Source organism: Tetrao urogallus (genome assembly GCF_951394365.1).
Source record: "Tetrao urogallus genome assembly, chromosome: Z".
In the NCBI taxonomy this organism is placed as follows: Eukaryota; Metazoa; Chordata; class Aves; order Galliformes; family Phasianidae; genus Tetrao; species Tetrao urogallus.
Window position 1 is genome coordinate 46,229,537 of NC_136816.1, and position 21,749 is coordinate 46,251,285.

Consider the following 21,749-nt stretch of genomic DNA (forward strand, 5'->3'; position numbering starts at 1 on the left):
AACTCCTGTAACTGTCAGCCTATCCCATCCCCAACTCCTTCAAATTTTCTTTCCTTACCCAATATGTTTTTGTTTTGAGTTCCTTTTCTTTCTGCAATTTTACTCAAACATTTTCCTAAGCATGATTCTCAGTTGATTCTGTCATTGGCTTGCCTGCATGACCAAATCCAGTACTTTGTACTGGCTTTGCTTAGTTTCTTTTCTGTGACAATATACATACATATATGTATATATATGTATATATACATATATATATGAGTATGTACATGTATATATATGTGTATATATATATATATTTGTATGTGTGTAATTGTATATATTATTTCTGTTTGTTTCAATGTTAGTGTGAGGTCTTGAGGCTGCATCCACTTTGCGTCTGAAAGCAGTGAAATTGCACTTTAAGTGTACTGTAGGCAATGTGTTTCAGGATTGATGTGACAATGTGGTCTAGCACATTTATCCACATCAACTGGAAGTACACAGCATTGGAGTTGGTTTTGGTAATCAATTCAAACATGCTGTTTACTCTCCAGTTTTCTTTTATGCATATATATATGTATACACAAAGGAAATACATGCATATATATATGTGTGCGCGTGTGTGTGTGTGCGTGCGTGTGTGTGTGTATATCTTTTGCATGGTGTTTGTGAATTGTAAGTATGTAGTTAGTTATATGTGGGGGCCCTAATAGCTCTGAATCAGCCTGTGTACGAATGTGTCTAATGATAACATCAAGTAATTATAGAATGGTTGATATTGTGTGCAGACAATATTCTTGTATAGTCTTGTATTTATTTTCTACATATTTTCTGACCAATCAAAATAACACATTAAGACATAAGACTGTCTGTACACTGTATGTAGTCTGTATGCAAGATTCAGTTTCTTTTTTTGTATATGTTATTACTTTTTTGTGTGTTTTGTTCCAGTTCGACGGGTCCCACCAAGGTTCTCGATCCCCCCTACCAATCATGAGATCATGCCTGGCGGGAGTGTAAATATCACGTGTGTTGCAGTGGGGTCACCAATGCCATATGTGAAATGGATGCTAGGAGCAGAAGATTTGACACCTGAGGATGATATGCCAATAGGGAGAAACGTCCTTGAGCTTAACGATGTCAGGCAGTCTGCAAACTATACTTGTGTTGCTATGTCTACCCTTGGTGTTATAGAAGCAATAGCGCAGATAACTGTCAAAGGTATATCCCAAGTACACACTTTTGGAAATAGTCTCATCTTTCTTTTATTTCATTGTCCATATTCTGAGCAAATAAATTCTACTGGAGAAAACTAAGAAATCTCCAACCAATCAAAAATACAAGACAAAAAATAGATTCAGACAGTAATAATATTGATACTGATAGTTTAAATGCAGTATTCCATTATTCTTCCATGTTTAGTTCTCAGCTTTCATTTAAAGTAAATAAAAGACTTAATAATCTTGCATGTATTTGTCAACTGCACAAACAGTTAAGAGACAGTCATTTGATTTTTGAAGTTGTTGGGTGTTCGGTTATCTTGTTCTTGAGTAAGTGGATGTCAGAAGCTCCAGAAATATTTGAAAATTAAACTGCAATGGTCCACTGACTGTCTATAAGATTATTATTCTGCATATGATTAAGGGATTTTTCTAAAAGACAGTATCATGGCTTTATATTAATAAGCCTTTTACTACAGACCTGGATTTTTTTTCTGATAAACTGCTGGAGAAAATCATAATTGCCAGAATCTTGCTCTGAATAAATCACATTTTGTCTCCATTACAATCTTCCTGTTTTTTAATTTGTTTGTTTGTACTTTTAGACCTGTTAATGTAAAAATTAATGCCTGCTGTTATACAGTGTTAACTTTAATTTTTGGTATTCATCTTCAGCCTTACCTAAACCTCCTGGAACACCTGTGGTGACAGAAAGCACAGCAACAAGCATAACATTGACTTGGGACTCTGGAAATCCTGAGCCAGTTTCTTACTACATAATTCAACACAAGCCCAAGAACTCTGAGGAGCCATATAAAGAAATTGATGGTGTTGCCACAACACGCTATAGTGTGGCTGGATTAAGCCCATATTCAGAGTATGAATTTCGGGTAGTTGCTGTAAATAACATTGGGCGAGGGCCACCCAGTGAGCCTGTGTCAACAAGGACTTCAGAGCAAGCACCTTCAAGTGCACCACGCAATGTACAGGCCCGTATGTTGAGCTCTACCACCATTTTGGTACAGTGGGAAGAACCTGAGGAACCTAATGGACAAATACAAGGTTACAGAGTTTATTATACTATGGATCCTACTCAGCATGTCAACAGCTGGCTGAAACACAATGTAGCTGACAGCCATATCACTACTATTGGGAATCTCGTACCCCAGAAAACATACTCTGTGAAGGTTCTTGCTTTTACTTCTGTTGGGGATGGACCACTTTCCAGTGACATTCAAGTCATCACTCAAACGGGAGGTAAGGCTATAGTGGACAAAATTTGAGGGGAACAGGAGGGAGCAGAATAAACATAGTTCATTCAGGGCAGCTCTTTTGGATAACAACTTCTCAATTCCACAGTGCAAGTTACCATTGAAGAGACAAAATTTTTCCTTACACTTTCTTTCACTTCATCCCAAATAACGTTACAGTTTCTATTTTGCAGTGTCCTGTATACCAGCACTGTCTATCATGTAGTCTTTAAAAGCTTTCTTTGAAAAGTTGACTGAGATAGTATGTTTTGTTTAAGAAGCACATGTCTTCCTTATGTGTTATCATTCTATTGAATCTTGCTTTTGGAAAGTTAAAATATATGTGCATTGCATGCATATGCAAATACTTGGTCATGTTCTGAAAACACATAAATCAAGGAAGCATTTAAAACAAACCAAACCCAAAACTGCCCTTATGTAAGCACGTGCAGGCATTTCTTTACAGCTTTATTTATAATAACAAATACAGCCAGCATCCCACAAGATCATAATTTCCTTGTTTTATGCATGAAGTTAGTTTGTTTGGGTTCTGCACAGTAGTTTTAGATTTATGAATTAGTTTTATTAGCAGAAGACAAACCAGCATAGTGAATAATATTGACAAGAATTTTTATGAAATCAGAAGTGGGAAGTTCTGGTGGAGCTACGCTGCAGAACATGTTTCATAATAGCAACAAGAAATAAAAGATTTGTCTAGTGGTTTAGAGAAACCTGGATTGAGTGTTACTGTAGGTCACCTAGAAATATTGTATGATACTTCTTGGATTTTTATTGCTAGGATGCTTTCTGTTGAAGAATTGTAGCATTCCTCAATTTTTTTTAAAAAGCACATCTAAGTATAATTGAAGACAGTTACAGTTTTTATGTCTGTATGCAAATCTGTTCATTCAAAGTAGACATCAATACACCTTTAATAAGGAATGGCAACTGAACACTTTTTTAGTGCTGTGTTACACAAAGATCTAGGTAATTTTGGCTTCTGTAAAATTTTTAAGGTACTATATTTTATATTGACATGTGACTTTTTGGAATGCACATAGAAAAAAAAATACTCGTAGGGTTTAGTGAGCTTCTTGTCTACATCCTTTTACACTGAAGAGAATGCTGCTGAAAACATAGGCAAAAAGACAGGGCTTTTCTTTCACTATACTTAGACATGAAGGTAAACATAAAACTTTTATGTATTTATTTTGATGTTTGGTTTTATGATAAACATTTCCTTCTCTTCCCCTCAAAGTTCATGTTCCTATATTCTTATATTAGCAAATTTGTCAGCGGCTTCACCAAGGAAGGATGAAGCAATTGAAATATTGAGCATTGAGATTCAGCTGGACTAACTAAGTTGCATTACTCGCTCAAGTTAATTCAGAAAATCTTTATATGTTATAGCATTAAAGAAACTTTCCATTAAACATGCCCATTTGTTTCTGATTTTTGTTGTAATTATTTGAATTATTCCTAGGGAGGAATAATTGCATGCACCAGTACAGGCTGGGGGATGACCTGCTGGAGATGAGCTCTGCAGAGAGGGACCTGGGCATCCTGGTGGACGACAGGTTGGCCATGAGCCAGCAGTGTGCCCTTGTGGCCAAAAAGGCCAATGGCATTCTGGGGTGCATTAAAAAGAGCGTGGCCAGCAGGTCGAGGGAGGTGATCCTCCCCCTCTACTCTGCCCTGGTAAGGCCTCATCTGGAGTACTGCGTCCAGTTCTGGGCTCCCCAGTACAAAAAAAGACAGGGATCTCTTGGAAAGAGTCCAGTGGAGGGACACAAAAATGGTGAAGGGCCTGGAGCATCTCTCCTATGAAGAAAGGCTGAGTGAACTGGGTCTGTTCAGCCTTGAGAAAAAATGACTGAGAGGGAATCTAATCCAGATTTATAAATATCTGAGGTGTGAGGGCCATAGTGGTGAGGCCAGTCTCTTTTCAGTGGTACGTGGAGACAGGACAAGGGGAAACGGACATAAGCTGCAGCATAGGAAGTTCCACACGAATGTGCGCAAGAACTTCTTTACGGTGAGGGTGACGGAGCACTGGAACAGGCTGCCCAGGGGGGTTGTGGAGTCTCCTTCTCTGGAGATATTAAAGTTTTGCCTGGATGCCTACCTGTGCGGCCGGGTGTAGGGAACCTGCTTTGGCAGGGGGGTTGGTCTTGATGATCTCTAGAAGTCCCTTCCAACCCCTGCAATTCTGTGATTCTGTGATTCTGTGATTCTGTGAAGAAGTAATTGAAGAAATAATTATGACAATGTTAAGAGTGCAGGAGAGTGTCTCAACTCACGTTTGACATGACATTGTTTATGTGAGATGATGAAAATCGAAACAAAACTAAAAATGTGGCACACAAGTGGCATTTTTAAGCACTGATACTTTTGCTTGAAAGCAAATGATTTTTTAAAGTCCTACGAGATAAATATATAAGAATGTGTAGTGCAGAGTTCTTGTTCCGTGTATCTTTAAAAACTATGATTCATCTATTTATTGAGCACTGCAGAAAGAAATGTCCTATACCAGATTTGTTGTAATCTAAATCTAAATATAATTGTTTTCATTTCTCAGTCTGAATATCATCCACATAAATATATATGTGCCAGATAAATTTTTTATGTATCATGAACAGAAGAAATGAATTTAGTAGAACCATATGTAAAAATAATAATAGGATGGTGATTGGGATTTGATTGTTTTCTTTTTCTGAAGCACATAAGCCTGCAATGTATAAATATGTAACTTAGAAATCAGAATTACTTTGGGAGATATTAGCATGGATATGCAAAAAAAAAAAAAAAAAAAAAAAAAAAAAAAAAAAAAAAAAAAAAAAATTAAAAAAAATCTGATTCATACTGTGACTTGCAACCTCCTTAATCTTAGTATTCTTCAAAACTTTCTTCTCACTTATGTGTGTTTCAATTTGGTTATTTTGGGATTAAAAAATTTTGTTCAGGAAAGCCTATTCATGAGAATCTTTTGTTCGTTAGTGAGGCAGAATGATTCTTTGAAAGGACTCTGTTAGTGGCTTCTCGCTTTACTGATCAGTAGAAACTCTTGAAATTGAAAACTGGATTTCTATGTAAACTATTGACTAGAAACATAAACTTTGAGGGGAAGAGAAGGAAATATTTATCATAAGACCAAACATCAAAATAAAGTTTTATTTTCACCTTCATATTTAAATACTGTGAAAGAAAAGCTGTCTTTTTCCGTAGCTGTTTTTGTCAGTGTTCTCTTCAGTGTAAAAAGGCACCATTTTAAAAAATTAAATAATCAGAAAACAGCTATAAAACTGACCTTTTTGCATAAGGGACACTCAGTATCAGAATCTACATTTAACAGTGTCCCTATTCCGTATTGAATTTATCTATAAAAGTATTATAATAAAGACAGAATCAGGACTGTTTAGGTATTTAGGCAAACTAAATTACAAACAATAAATTTTAGAATAAAGGATTTTCTATATTAGATTTAGTATGATATTTCTTGCAGTTTATTTTTTAATTCATCTGAAAAAGAAAACTGTGTTGGTATGTCTCCATTAGTCTGCCCAGTCCACAGTTTTTGTGCATCTTGTCGTATTTCCTTTCTTTACTCAAACTGGTCAGAAATTCATGTACTTTGTCAGCAATGTACATTGTCTCCCATGTAAGAGAAAAAATCTGAGGTTTAAGCTAGTTCATAGAACCATAGAATAACCTGAGTTGAAAGGGGACAGTGAGGATCAACTATTTCAACTCCTGCTTCCACAAAGGACTTCCTAATATTAAGCAGTATTTCCAAGAATATTGTTCAAATGAGTCTTACAATCTGGCAGATTTGATGCCATGAACACTGATCTGGGAAGCCTGTTTCAGTGTCCAACTGCCTTCTCAGTAAAGAACATATTTCTGCTATCCAATCTGAGCCTTTCCTAATTTAGCTTCATGTGTCTCTCTTTGGTTCTGCTACTTGTCACCAAAGCGAATAGATCAGTCCATCTCTGCTTCCCCTCATGAGGAAGATGTGGACCACAATGAGGCCACCTCTCAGTCTCCTCTAAGCTTCTCTAAGTTGTCTGTTTGTATTTTCTTTTTTTTTTTCAACATGCAAAAGGACTAGTGAAGGAATTCAGATAATCCTGTTCTTATTCTGTTTCCCAAATTAGAATGAGAGGAGAGTCAGAGCTAGTTTATTAGGTAGTGGATTTTTGGAGAAATAGAGACAGAAAAAATATTCTATATAATGTGTGTATACCCTAAATATATGCCTATTTAAACAAGAAAATTGCAGAGTAAAGCATGCTGTTAACTTTAAACCAAAGATCATCTATAGATGGAAGTTTAGGAATCTTAACAGCTAAGTTTAATCTTAACAGTCAAGTTTTTGAACATACTGAAAAGAGCAGTGAAAAGTCACATATCTGACTTTCAAGACATACAAACAGAAACTTAGCTTAAGGAAAATGAATTAATGGTTCAGTTCTGTGTTGTTATAAGACTGCTACTTTGCCAGAATTTTCAAGTTCTTTCACTAATATAAGAAGTGAGAATTAAGATGTATACTCACTGCAAAGAAAATCTGTGGTCTTCAACATGCATTTATGGAGCCAAGTGACCTCAAAGCAGAAAAATCGGTGCTGAGACAACATTCATACAAAAACATCCCATTCTGTGATTGGATCACATGTGTCACTAATATGGAAAGTTCCATTTAATCTGTGTAATTAAAAACATTTTAAAAATAATGTAAATTCCACTTACAGAGATTTTTCAGTTTCTGTACCAGTTCCTTCAGCTTAATAGTTTAAAAGTTATTCCACTTTTCTATCTTCTACTTTTATTTTTTTAATTGAGTATTAGTTTCCCTAAAAGTGGTTATTCGTGAAAAAGTTTCTTTTACCTTTGTATTCATTTTCCTTCTTCCCTCTCTTCCCTATCTAGTGTTTTCAATTTCAGATTTGCGTAACTGTGGCTGTAAAATATCTGGGATTCTTTTTCAAGTTTTACATCAAGATATTTTTTCACCAGTTTTTTGGAAAGTTCACTTGTCTTCAAGCGATGTCCAGTTTGAAAAGGTTGTATTTTAAAGGAAGTCTGGGAGGATGAAGCTCTTAAAATATGTTACTGCAGAGAGAGAAGAAATAACCTTTATTCTCCATTTGCTGCTCTATTTATTATCATAATTAATGGTAGCAGCTATCATATGGGTCACCCTACTGGTCATTTATAGTTCCTGCCTATGTTCTACAGTTCATGTTTCCATACATAGATTGCAGTATCACAGGGTCCTGCTGATGCTGGCAAAAGGAAAGGTCTCCAGCCCAGCAGGCTCAGCAAGAGCCAGAGAACATTTCATGAAATGCCTCACGCCTGAGACAGCCTGGCCTGCAAAAATCCCATCTCCACAGCCAGACTGTCTTGCTGGGGAAAAAGGTTATTCCTCTGCTCCAGTCTGAGCCTCTCACATCTCATCTTGTGCCACTGCCTCTCATGCTGTTGCCAGATACCATGTGCAGAGCCTAGCATCATCTCCTCCTAGCACCATTTCCTTCTGATGATGTTAGAGCTGCCTCTGGGTACCCCTGAAGCTGCCTTTTCTCCCAGTTGGATGAGCCACAGTCGCACAGTCTCTCCTTTCTGACTGTTCATTGAACTTGGCCATGTTTATAGAAATCCTTCCTCTATTGGAGGCCCCAAACTGGATGCAGTACCCAGATGGGGTTTAATGAACCTGAATAAAGGCGACAGCCCCTTCTCTTCCCTGGTAGTCAGGGCTGTATCCCACTCACACCAACTTGTGCAGTTCTGTCTCATGTTGCTGGCCAGGTGCATGACTGGATACTGCTCAGCATGTAGGTCCGAAAACCATGAGCTCCCCCAGTGTTCCCCATTAGTCCTACTCTCCATCCCTACAAGATCTCTGCTTTTCCAGTGCTCAGCCTCAATATTGCTGAATTCTCATCATTCCATCCACCACTTCCTCCTCATTTTCCATCTCCCTCTTCAGAGCAGGATGCCCCTTGAGTGCACTGAGTGTTCCCTTCCCCAGCTCAATTCAAACTTGGCACTTGTGCCCTCCATCTTCTCCTCACAATTATTAATGGAAATGTAAAGCACAAGAAAAATATCGTGACACATAAAACATAAGCTGCTGTTCGAAGTTTTGTGGCCTTTTATGAGGCAAAGGTTTTTTTTACCTTTTTATACAAGCTAAGTTTTAGAAAAATTACATGTTACTCCTATGCATCTTTCTTGCTGTAAAGAGACTTTTCTTCTTACCCTCACTCATTCCTTCAGAAATAGGCAATGTTATTCTACACATTTCTTTCTCTATTTTGTCTTTTTTTCTAAAAGAAATATAAATATCAGTGGTAAGACATCACAAAATCCACGCAGCCTGACTATGCACTTTATACAAACATTTTATTTCTCTGTTTAAAGATTAGATATCAGACCTCTCCTAGCATACACAAAGATTCTGTTATTTACAGAATTATGTTCTGTAGAAGTCTGGGGAAAATAATTATAGTCGTAAGTTATTTTTACAATTTGCTTCATGGTATTTTTAAGTCTCTTATTGTACATTACAAGCATACTTGTACTATTATAATAAAATTCTACCCTGAAAAGTGTTAACAAGACAATTATTATCATATCATACTTGTCATACCTGTTCTTTCTAAGCATCACATCTGATATTCTTTCCTTTTAAAATGAGAGCATGCTGCATTTTATTTTTGAAAAGATAGATATGCTGATGAAGATTGTTTCATGCATTAACAACATCAATATTAACTGAAACTAATATTTTAGAAGTTATATGCCAAAATGATTGTATATATTCCAATTACAGGATATATTTTACCTCCTTTTCCCAGTCAATGTTATTTGGCATAAATTTTCAGCAGCAAATGAGGGAAGTAGTTTCTGCAACCATTACACAAGACTTAAAAACTGAAGATATTCTTTACTTAGAGAGTCAAAGTTGTAATTTTGTTCTCGCAAATAAAATATCTCTAGAAATCCAGCTATATTATAAAAATACCAATCATTACAAGTATGCAAATATGTCACTTAAAAAGAACACTACTCAAGATCTTTTCAGTAAGGTGTGACTTCTCTGATTGTAAAAGCATTCAGTGTACTTAAAGAACAATACTTGTTCAGCAATACTTGTCAGTTATTTGTGAGTTAACACATGTAATTGTTTTAATGCTGTTTTCTATCCCATCTTCTCTAAGACCAGCATTTCTCATATATGCCTTTTTTATATACACATACGTGTTTTAATGCTTACACATATTACATGTATTTCCTATTTCATACAGGGGTTAATTTAATGATATTCAATACTGGGCTTCAGCTTTCTGTGCATTATTTGAACTATGAAGCATTTGTTTGAAATCCACAGCAATTTCTAATAATTGCTATTTGTAATAATGCTATTTGTAAAAATTAAACTTGTAGTTCTCTTCTGAGTTCAGATTAATTTATTATTAAGTTCAGTAAATTCAATTATAATATTGTGTGAATTATTCAGATAATATTTTAAAGAATTTTAACAATATGTATTTAAATAGAAACAAACAATAACATCAACAACTACTTAAAAAAAAAAAAAAAAAAAAAAAAAAAAAAAAAAGCTGCCACAACAGCTGGCAACACTGCTAAACTCTTTTTCTCTAGTCCCTGGTCAGCCATTGAACTTCAAGGCAGAGCCTGAGTCTGAAACAAGCATATTACTTTCCTGGACACCTCCACGTTCTGATACTATTTCCAGCTATGAATTGGTTTACAAAGACGGGGAGCATGGGGAGGAGGTAAGTGAAAATATCAAGAATATTTTAAATTCTTGTTAATAATTTGACATAAAATCCTGAAGGATTAGTCTATTTTCATCTCTAGATAATATCTATTTCTCTTTGTCATCATATATGGTGCTTTCAAATGTTGTTTAAGTAATCTTTGAGAATAAAATGTGTTTTCCTTCTAAAGTTTTATAGTTACTATGGAATTTTTCTAAACCATTATTTTGTAAAGATTTTTGAGTGCCTCTGTGCTGTAGGTGTCATAGATGTCAGCCTCAGAAGGTAGAAGGAGAATGTTAGCAACACTGATTTCTTCTACATCATCCCCTCATTGCTGATACTTCAGCTGAGCCTATGTTGATGACAGCTCCACATATAAAAAGTGAATAAATAAATGTGAGCATAAGCATTTCTATGGGGGAGACAGATGCATATTAATCCTCCAAATAGATACCTGTTTAGATGTCCCTTTTAGAAGAATTACCCTGTAGAATGATTCTCTTCCTAAAATTTTGAACACAAATTTTACTATTGGTTGTCCTTAAATCAAAGATTACTCTCAAAACAAGTCCCCGTAGTTCATGTCATACAGGACTTTCATGTTATGTTTGCTGTATTATTGAACTGATAGCCTTCTATGCTTTGGAAAAAATAGTTAAACAATATTTATGTATAGAATTTAATCCATTAAGCTACCTGCTTTAAAATATGCATTATTTTTAAAAGCAGCATACTCTTTTTTTTGTTCTCTTTTTCTGATAATTTTTCCTTGAATTTGTATGTTAAAATGTTACTATAGTGGCTGTAGTCAGAGTACAGTAACATTTATAAAATATATATATATCTATACATAATTCAGAATTTCTGACTGAAAATGTTATCTATGGAAAGTATGAAGGGATATGGTGGATGGGCTGCTGGACATAAGTCAGTGAAGTGCCTTTGCAGCCCAGAAAGCCAATCATATCCTGGGGTGCACCAAAAGAAGTATGACCAGCAGGTTGAAGGAGGTGATCCTGCCCCTTTGCTCTGCTCTGGTGAGACCATACAGGCGTACTGCATGCAGATGTGGAATCTCAATACAAGAGACATATGGACCTGTTGGAGAATGTCCAGAGGGTCCATGGGATGGAACACCTCCCCAACAAAGACAGGCTGAAAGACCTGGGGCTGTTCAGCCTTTAGAAAAGAATGGAGAGGGCACCCTGGGGACAAATGATAGCAGCCTTTCAGTATCTGAAAGGGGTCTATATGAAAGAAGGAACAGACTCTTTATTAGAATCTGTTATTATAGGAAAAGGGGAAATGGTTTCAAAGCAAAAAAGTTAGTTTTTGATTGGATACAAGAAAAAAGTCTTTTACACTAACAGTTGTGAGATCCTGGAACAGGTTGCCTAGAGAGATGGATTATGCCCCGTCCCTGAAAACATACAGTCAATCTGGATGGCAATCTGAGTCAATCTGAGCAACCTGACCTATGTCCCTCTTCATTGCAGAAGTTGGACTAGATGTCCTTTAACTCAAATGACTCTGGGATTCTGTGAATATTAATCATGTTAGACATTCGACTGTCTTATTACTTCCCTTTAGCAACGGGTTTCCACGGAACCTACTACATCTTATCGTCTCCAAGGCCTGAAGCCAAACAGCCTGTACTTATTTCGTCTAGCAGCACGTTCTCCACAGGGACTTGGTGCTTCAACAGCAGAAATCTCAGCAAGAACCATGCAGTCAAGTAGGTGTCTTTCCTTGCTAACTTTATCCTGTTATATCTGTTGAAGATGTTTGTCTAAGTAACCCAGTAAGATAGCAAGAGAAGAAAGTGTAATGATAAAAAATGTAGCATTCCCAGTTCTTAATACAGCAGAATACTTAAAATATTGTGATCAATTTAAGATGCATGTGATTTTTCAATAACTATAGAAAAAGATTGTTAAGACTTAAGGAAACACAGTATTAAGGGATACAATACTATACTGTCATAATTACCTTTGTTTTCATGTTATAATGGGAGTAGTGGGATGATGTTTTAGCATGCAGTAGGTGTAGATAATAGGTGTAGATAACAATCCTCCTCTCATAAAATTCCACATGGCCACTCACAATGTATGTTTCCTATAATAATATGTTGCTCCTGGAGCACATCCTTATAGCTGTAGGGTGCTGCTGAGTGTATCAAAATTTCCTCATAATTGTTATAGTAGCTACTCTTCCTGAGTTAAAATTAGATATTTATTATCAGGGCTTTTTTTTAATGTTCATTCATTATTTACACTAGTAGAAATTTTCATTTATTTATTTATTTATTTATTTATTTATTTATTTATTTATTTATTTTAGTGGATGCTTATGGAAAAAATGTCAGTAGGGTCAATGCAAATGCGGTGCAAAACATTAGAATTATATATGCATTTTTCCACATTTAAATTAGTACTCAAGTAAAACAATGAGGTACATGGGGATGATTTCCAGAAGTGCTGGTTTTACAGGATAATCTATGCTTCTGTTACATATGTTTCTATGATTTTTTTAAAAAATTGTATTCTGTGACAGATATGATCACTCAAACATTATTTGTTAATGTTATTAATGATAATTAATGTAACAAGAGATGTAGTGGCATATATCTTAAATTTAACCAAAGGGAAGTGTTATTCTGAAGTATTTCCAAGGCATTTTGAATAAACGTAGAAAAATATTACATAGCATGAAACTAGTTTTAGAGTTAGGGTCAATGCCTATTTTGACTTCAATAATCCAAAATCAATAGTCTGTTGCAGAAAAGGGTTTTTATTTATTCCTGTGCTCATTTCAGCTTAGAATTTTCATTCTTTTTAATAGGAGAAGGGTATGTAAACTGTGCATGGAGATTAAACATTTGAAGGCCAAGGATGCAAGTTTTATATTTAAACACATTGCCATTTTTCCCTTCTGAAATACAACAATACAGAGCCTTTATTCCTTCAGATGCTAATAAAATTGAATTGATTTCAGTAGTATATAAGCAGACCCTTGTTATCTTCTAAAAAGATTTCAACAAGTCTAAACATTGCATATTATAAGAATAAATACATTTTAATAAAACTGTTTATACAGGTAGCCTATAGATTATCCTGTTACATTAGAGCAATACTTTGCATTTTGCAGAATAACAAGGATTAAAAATTGATAAATTCTATGAGTTCATTAGCAGTGTTCACCAAAGTACTTTACCGCCATTCATTTTGTCAATTTCGAGAAAGATGCTATAGGGATTTATTATTATGTAGAATCCCAAAGGAACATTTTGCTTCCATTTTAGTTCCTTTAAAAATTCATGGCAAAATGGACGAATATGTTTTGAATACTTTACAACTTAAATTAGATAAAATTAAAAAAAGAAAAACAAACAAACAAAAAATTATCTAATTCCCTTTTTGTTCCTCTATCCATCTCCTTTAGTTAGTTGAAATACTGACATGTTCCCTCTCGTTTTTCCTTCAGAAGAACAGAGTATCATACTGAGTGAAAAGCCATTGATCCCTGTAAAAAGAACTGTAGGGAACTGAAATATATATCTGTAAATGTGATAGGTCACAGCAGGGTTCTAAGCTTTCTGTATTACTTTAATCTATTTGATGTGCCTGGCATAAATACCAAAATTCCATTTGTTTCTCTTCCCCCTTTAGAAATGGGAACAAAATAGTAGATAAAAAGATAAATAAATAAATAAATAAATAAAACATTTATACAGATCTCACATACAAAATCTTTGTTTTCCATACAAGAGAGAAGACAGAAATACAGAAGAGGCTCTCAAGGTTGTGAACTCTCTTTGTAAAATTAATACCTGCTTTCTTGACACAGTGTCTGGGTCCAGATATCTATTTTTCCCATAGAATAACCTATATTACTGGTAGGATTTATTCTTTGCTAGCAAAGGTGTGTCCAAGAGGAGTAAAAAAAAAATAAAGCTTACAGCTGATCCATGGTAAGTAAAAGTTAAAGTCAGAATCAGCAAGCGTGACACTGTTCCTGGTAGGTAAATCTTTGACTAAGACTTTTTCATCTTCTTATGAATGCATGTTTCTAGTATACTTTCAACTCAAAAGTCATTTGTTGTTAATATATGTTAGGCAGACTCAGTGAGTAAAAATATCAATAAGTAAAATAGAATCATTTGTTTATGATAGTGGGGAGGCTACAAGAAATGTTTGGGGGTAATTTCTAGCAATTATTGCAAGTTAAAATGCATTCTGTAAGAGGCTAAATATTCTCATAGAAAGAAAGCCCACTTAAATGCAATACATCCAAAATTTGTAAATAAACATATAAAATGTATAATTTAAAATATTATAACTTGCACTAATTGCATTGTTTACAAGGATAGATAAGTAGCCATAGAAGTGTCACGTTTTTGTTTTATTTCAAGAGGAATTTTAATACAGGTAGGTAATGTTATTTTGAGGTTTCGTTGTCATATATTTCCCCTACATGCTTTTTCACTATTTAATTAGTCTATTCATTTTCTGTTCACTCATGTTAATAAGCCAAGGTGCATATGATTATCTGATGTTTTGCTTTTTAAGTTTCTACTCTTTTTTTTCTGTTTAGTCTTTACTTTCATTTTGTTGTTGTTTATTTATTTTTATTTTTATTTTTTCTTTTGTTCATTTTTTTTCAATCACTTCTATCCTTTCACTCAAATCCTCCTTTAACCCACTACTGAAACCAGAGCCATCAGCTCCTCCTCAAGACATTAGTTGCACAAGTCCCAGCTCCACTAGCATTTTGGTAAGTTGGAAACCTCCACCAGTGGAAAACCAGAATGGCATTATCACTGCATACTCCATCAAGTACATTGAGATTGATGGAGAAGATGTCAAACCCCATGAAATTTTGGGAATTTCCTCGGACAGTACCCAATACCTTTTGGAACAGCTGGAAAAATGGACTGAGTACCGGATCTCTGTAACCGCCCACACTGATGTTGGACCTGGCCCAGAGAGCTTAGCAGTATTGATTCGCACAGATGAAGATGGTATGTTGCCTCCTCTACATGAGTTTGCACCTCTCTCGATCTGCTATATTTTAAATAACCTAACAGTACTTTTTGCTGCTTTTTCCTCAAATCAGAGATGTTATCACAATTTGCAGGGTTAATTTTCAAACAAAGACTTGTGCTTCATTTATTTCCATAGTATTTTTACTTTTTAAAAGAAAACAACTTTTTTGTCAATGGAGTGACTCTACTGACCTTTTGAGCCCTTACATGTTCGTCGTTCTCCTCTTTCAAAGTTAGAATAACATAGGGGAAAAGTCTTCCTACCTTTTCCTCGATTTTACCGTTGTTTTTAAAAATGTCCAAAATGTTCTTCATGTATTTTTAACTGCTTTCTTCTTCTGTCTTGTAATTTTTGACTTTTAATTTCTTTTTTTTGTTTGTTTGTTTAGGTTTTTTCTTTTTAACTTTTTTCCTTTTTTTTTTTGTTGTTGTTGTTTTGCTTTGCTTTTTATCTCAAAAAGCTGATGCTCCACATGTTTTGTTTTCTTCTATGCTTTGAAATGACAGAAGACAGCCTTATTATCAACCTCCTTTTTATACTACTGAAAAAAAAAAGAAAGAAAAAAAAGAAAAAAAAGAAAAAAGGAAAAAAGCAAGCAAACAAAAAAAAAGATCTTGTCAAACAAATCTAAGGGAAACTTTTTTGGAAATCTTTTGTGTTTTTATTATTGTTATTATTTCAGTGATTGCAATACCTCTTTGTACTGTAATGCTTTGACTCTCAAAGCATCTTCCTTGGCTTTTGTGCATTTTTACATGTTTTTCTATTTCTCTAATACTCTTTTTTCTTCCATTTTTTTGCATCAGTCATGTTTTTTGGTCTTTTCACTGAAAGGTAGAGCAGATTGATTGAACATTTATATTTGCTGAACCATTTGAACCATTTGTATTCTTCAGAGAAAACATAGTGAGTCTACCCCTTTTAAAAAAAAAAAAAAAAAAAAAAAGGCAAAAGTCATGGGTGGGACAGGTGCCTGTAATTTTGCTTTATCCAATGATGTTGTTCCAGTTCCTAGTGGTCCTCCTCGCAAAGTCGAGGTAGAGGCTGTCAACTCTACTGCTGTTAAAGTGTCATGGCGCTCACCTGTACCCAATAAGCAGCATGGTCAGATCCGAGGATACCAGGTCCACTATGTAAGAATGGAAAATGGAGAGCCAAGGGGTCAGCCCATGCTGAAGGACATCATGCTGGCTGATGCACAGGTAACTAGAGCATCCCATATTTTAAGTGTTGTAATGAATACTTTCAGTTTTCTAAACAGCTATTTAGATCTTTCCATATTTTATTCTACTAGCTACATTTTTTTCATCTCATCTCTTTCCAAAATATTTACATTTAAAGATTCTTAGACTAAACATAGTCACCCTTTTGTACAGGCATATACCCGAAGCTATGTCATTCTGCTGGTTCCCATAAGTCTTGGGACTTCTTATAGCTATGCTTTGAGCTGTACAGACACAGAAGTTTTTGGGCAGGTCACAGCCAATGGAACAAAATTTGCACTGATTAAACCACCCGGTATTTATTTATTTATATGGAGAGCCTAGAGCCAAATCTCTACCTTTCTTAAACCACTACTATTGTATTTCTATCATAATTGTGTATACCTTATCACACAGTTCAGAAGAAATGAATTTATTTTTGTGACCTTAAAAAGCAGTGAGGTATTTATGTTTGTCAGTATTCATATTAATAGGTTTGATATGTGAAATTGCATATCTGTTTTATAAATTATAAGACATGATGGAAGTCTGATAACATTAAGCTTTAATATTGTCAGCAATAGAGTTTCACTGATTGGAATATGCTATTACTCAAACTGAAAGTTCCCAAGGCTTCTAGCACTGGAGTTACAAGTCAGTATGGAAACTATTATACCTCTTGCAACGAGGTCAATTTAAGGACTGCAGATCCTAAGAAATTAAGAAATTTAACATAAAGAGAAAAATTCTACTCTTTCATTTGAATATATAAATTTATTTTGGCGTCTTTTGTTGTTGTTTTCTCTTTTTTTCTTATAGGCTTAGTTCTAATTTTTAGCTTTGTAGCACCACTTTGAGATCAGGTCTTGTGTGCACACCATTTTGCTGCCAAGACAATTATTTAAGTGTTATCTCAATTCCCAAAAGCCATTATTAATCATTTGCCTCCCTGTCTATCAATCTCTACTTAATGTACTTAAATAAAATGTAAATCTATTTCCCAAAATTTAATGTTCTTGCAGATTAAATTCAGTGAGGAGAAAGATGGAAATGATTTTGAAAGTAGGAAGAGAAAAGAGAGAGGAGACAGAATAAAAAATCATTCTGCACTTTAGTTCTCTCCTTTCTTGCTCCGGTTTGCAATTTTAGCTTCTATATGGTAGTAGTATAAAATCATTTTAAATGCTGTAATATTAGAAGGGAAGTCTAGGTGTGATATTGGAGTTCAAATATCATATAGCCTTTGTTCCTTTTATTCAAATTCGGCTTTGAATTGACATTCAAGTTAGTCACCTCCTTTCTCCTTTCAGTACTCCTCCCTTCATTTATTTTTATGATACATGATCAGGGCTTGTACAGAGTGCAAAGACCTTGACTGTATACGACCTTGGTCTGGTTAGGTTTCAAGTCTAAAAAATCATGGCATTATGCTATTAATAAGGCATTGAATTAATTTGGAGAAAATAAAGCATATAGTCTGGTAACGTGATTAAATAAACCACATAGAATTTAATCTTGTCTCTGTGGCTTTTGCTAATACAATCCATCATAAAATATTAATATGTGATACAAGAAGATTCATTAATTTTTCTGTCTTTTAAGGAAAGAGAGATAGATGTTTTTTTGAGGGGAGCAGATGTGGAATTAAAAATGCCTGGCCTGATTTCATTAACCACATTCTACATGAGTCTACACAATTAACTTAAATTCTACACGATTTTTCCAGACATCTTACTTAATTATTGTACTATTAAGAAGAAAAGATTAACTCAACCAGGCTACATATTCTTTTCACTTCTTTTGTTTTTCTTTCCAATGTTCTTTACTCTCAATCAGTGGGAATATGATGATACTACTGAACATGTGAGTAGTTTTTGACTGGCCAGAATAATTGAGTGTTGTTTTTTGTTTTTTGTTTTTTGTTTTTTTGTTCATCTCATATTTTTCTTGTTTGCTTGTAGCCTCCTTTAATTTTTCAGATTATTATTTTTTTTTCTTTTCTCATGTGTAAAGATGCATGCACCAACATTTGGATTTTTTCCTGTATGGCACTTCTTTTTTCCCCTCAGCAAGAGGAGTGGGGATTTTTTGTTGTTTGTTCAGAGAATTAGCATGATCTTGAAATTCACATAAATGGTTTGTGTTTTTTTATTTTTAGGCTGTTACTAACCTTGCTTCACAATTTCCTTCTTAAAAAATGCTGTTAGAATAATAAAGCCAGATTGGTTTGGAATTGCAAATAATTGAAAGCTTCTCTATTATTTTGAAGTGTAACTTTTATTTTTGTAGCTAAAGGTTGAAGTTAGTTGTACTTCTTTTTGGATAATTCAGTAACTGTATTAGGCATGCTAGCATTAATGTCAAAAGCCCTGCATTGTTTATACCTATATTCTGCATGTTTGCTCTATCCAAGTCAGACTTCTAAATGACAGCACTACATGCAGTCGTATCTCTGTTACACCATGAAGTACAGCTTGTTTTAAATGAGGATGATAGCTTCATCACTGTTTAAAAAAGGTGATTTTTTTTTTTAATTACTATTATTATTTTATTTTGCAATTTTATTCTGCTAATATCAGTTTGAGAGTCCCTCTGGCAGAAGAAAAATGTGTATTAATGATTTTGGATTTTAGGCTCACTTCCATTCTGAGATAGATTCTAAGGAGCAGGGTTTTGGTGGTGGATTGGTGTGTTTGTTGTTATTGTTGCTCTTTTGGTCTGTTATTTGATTTCTGTTGGTGTGATATTTTTTTTTTCTATTTTTATTTTTTCCCTTGTTCCTACTGCACATTAGCTTGTTATTCCTGCATTGTTAATAAAGGATGGCAAATAAAATGCCAAGTTCTTTCCACCTCTGTACTGAGCTCATAGCCAGTATCTGGAAAAATCCATGTCCTGTGGTTAGTTTGATCCATAATTCTTTATATTAAGTCTTATGTTTGATAAATACGTATACCATCTCTCTGATAGCAGTGAAATTTAACATAAATACATTCAGCATGTGAAAATGCACAGGAGTAATCTAATGGTCACAGACTGGAAGCAGATGAGTCAAGAATTTATGACCTTTTAGTTACTTGTAAATACTGTCCTTTTATATTTATATATGAAATTATTTACATTGTGAGTATTGAGTCTCAACTTCCTTTGCATGCCCTTGTAACATTCATCTCAGATGGCTGGCCTTGAAGTCACCATCGTATGTGTGTGCGCGTGCATGTACTAGCCAAAAAGTTGTTTGTTTTATAGCTGCTTTTTCTTATTTGTCATATTTAGTCAGTGATCCTATTATGGTGTTTTAGTTAGCTCTTCTAGACTTTAAGACTGAATTATTTCTCAAGCCCTTTGAGATCTTTAGATGTACATTCCAACCAGCAATATAGACTGAAAATAAAGTGCTATGAGACTAAAGAGGTTTTCTTACACAGCTGAACCACAATGACATTAGAAGTATGGATACAACTGCAATATACTTATTCTGTAGGCACTTTATGTCAGTGCTGTCCTTTAAATGTCTGAGTTAAAATGTGTTTTGTTTCTACATATGCACACACTTCACAATATCAGTAAGGTTCCTCTGGCAATGTATTTCATAAGGGCTTATTCACTGTTCACACCATTTAGACACTAACCTTGCATCTTAAACTACCTGGAGCATTCTATTTAAAAGCATGCTTTAATTTTTTAAGGAAGGGAATTATTGCACTATTTTATACATAACAGTCTGTTGACATTCTGAAATGCTTGCTTGTTCTTCCAGTAGCACCAAAGCATGTGCTGTGCGCATCATATAGAAATTGTCTTAAAGATTCAGTACACTCCTAGAAATCAATCAATTTTTAATATTTTTTTCTTGTTTAATTTCTTCTTAGGAAATGATAATTTCTGGACTTCAGCCTGACACTACATACTCCTTTACTGTGACAGCCTACACAACAAAAGGTGATGGAGCACGCAGCAAGCCAAAACTTGTATCTACTACTGGTGCAGGTAATATACTAATAAATCTCTGAGCAAATCCTTATGCTTGCCTTATTTATTTTTTTTATACTGTGGTTTGAATGTTTCCTGTATTGTAGAAAGTGTTCATAAGATATAGGTTTTCCTCTTTCAGTAGTTGACCTCTGATTTATTTAAATGAAAACATAACTGGTGTCCTCCTACCCCTTTCTCTCAGTTCAGGAAGCAGACAAAAAGTGGCATTTGTGCTTTCTAGCAGTTGTTCTGTTCTGATTGGTGGCTTCCCGGAGAGAAAAAAATGAGAGATGCAGAGCTGAGAAGGGTATTTGAAAAATCTTTGGAGGACTTTCCTGATCTGTGTAAGGAAAGCAATGCCATGCCTATCAGTAAGACATGGAAAGAACCTGAGTGCCAGTAGCTCCCTTCCTCAAAAGAATGTGATTAATAAGACAGAGAATTAGAAAATAAATGAAAACCCCTGAAGACAGAGTCAATCTGAGGAATAAACGGTGGTAAAATACATCATGCAACTGTGGACAGTGCATTTGATCACAGGTGGCAAGTATTCGACCGTATGCCAGGTTCAGCTTGTTCATTTGCCAGTGGTGGAATTAACAGAATTTCTTTTGTAAAGAACTATTTTTTTTTTTTTAATTGAAATATTTTGCTGTGGAGCAGATTAGACTAATGATGCTACTACAGTATTAACATGGTGGTCACCTGTTTTTGTTCACAGCTTGTGGGTGTCAATATGGTCGATTTTCTAGTAGAGTTATTCCATTACAACCACATGGAGCTCCTTGTATTGCATCTAAGTAGTGAAGTATTGCCCACACTAATATGTGAAGTGTGTATTTGCATTTTATACTATGTGACTTGTGCTTTAAATTCATTTTTAAAAATGTATGTTGTACTAATCCAAGCAACATCTATGTCCAGTTTTATCATCTGTCTTGAAAAAATCTCTATCTTGAAGTCTAGTTGCATCTCAGATTGGACCATCCAGTCATTACTCTTGATATGTGCCAAGCTTCCACTCAAACCTCCTCCTTCCTGAATTCTTGTGGTCTGAAAATAATGATGCATACTTCCCAATTTCATGTGAACTTGATTGAGTAAAAGTAGCACTTAATCCAAAATCTTAAAATTCAGTATCAAATTTACATAAACACGGTTACCTTGACCATGACTTTATAGACATAAGTATAGGCTTTGCAAAACCGCTTGTAGAACTTGAAACTCCTACGTATTTTCCTCTCATTGATAATTCATGGTTCATTCTTGTAAGATCTCT

At 34.7% G+C, this 21,749-nt stretch overlaps 1 protein-coding gene across 2 annotated transcripts in view; it reads left to right on the top strand.

Moving 5' to 3' along the window:
• PTPRD (protein tyrosine phosphatase receptor type D) overlaps positions 1–21,749 on the top strand; it is a gene marked incomplete at both ends in the record, with an annotated part of 269,207 nt that overhangs the window by 129,674 nt on the left and 117,784 nt on the right. For both annotated transcript variants that reach the window (XM_079548803.1, XM_079548804.1), the window contains 8 exons: positions 931–1,200; positions 1,875–2,456; positions 10,127–10,260; positions 11,839–11,983; positions 14,963–15,268; positions 16,302–16,495; positions 18,332–18,358; positions 20,368–20,485. In XM_079548803.1, coding sequence (XP_079404929.1) covers positions 931–1,200; positions 1,875–2,456; positions 10,127–10,260; positions 11,839–11,983; positions 14,963–15,268; positions 16,302–16,495; positions 18,332–18,358; positions 20,368–20,485 — 1,776 coding nt within the window. The remainder of the gene's footprint in view (positions 1–930; positions 1,201–1,874; positions 2,457–10,126; positions 10,261–11,838; positions 11,984–14,962; positions 15,269–16,301; positions 16,496–18,331; positions 18,359–20,367; positions 20,486–21,749) is intronic.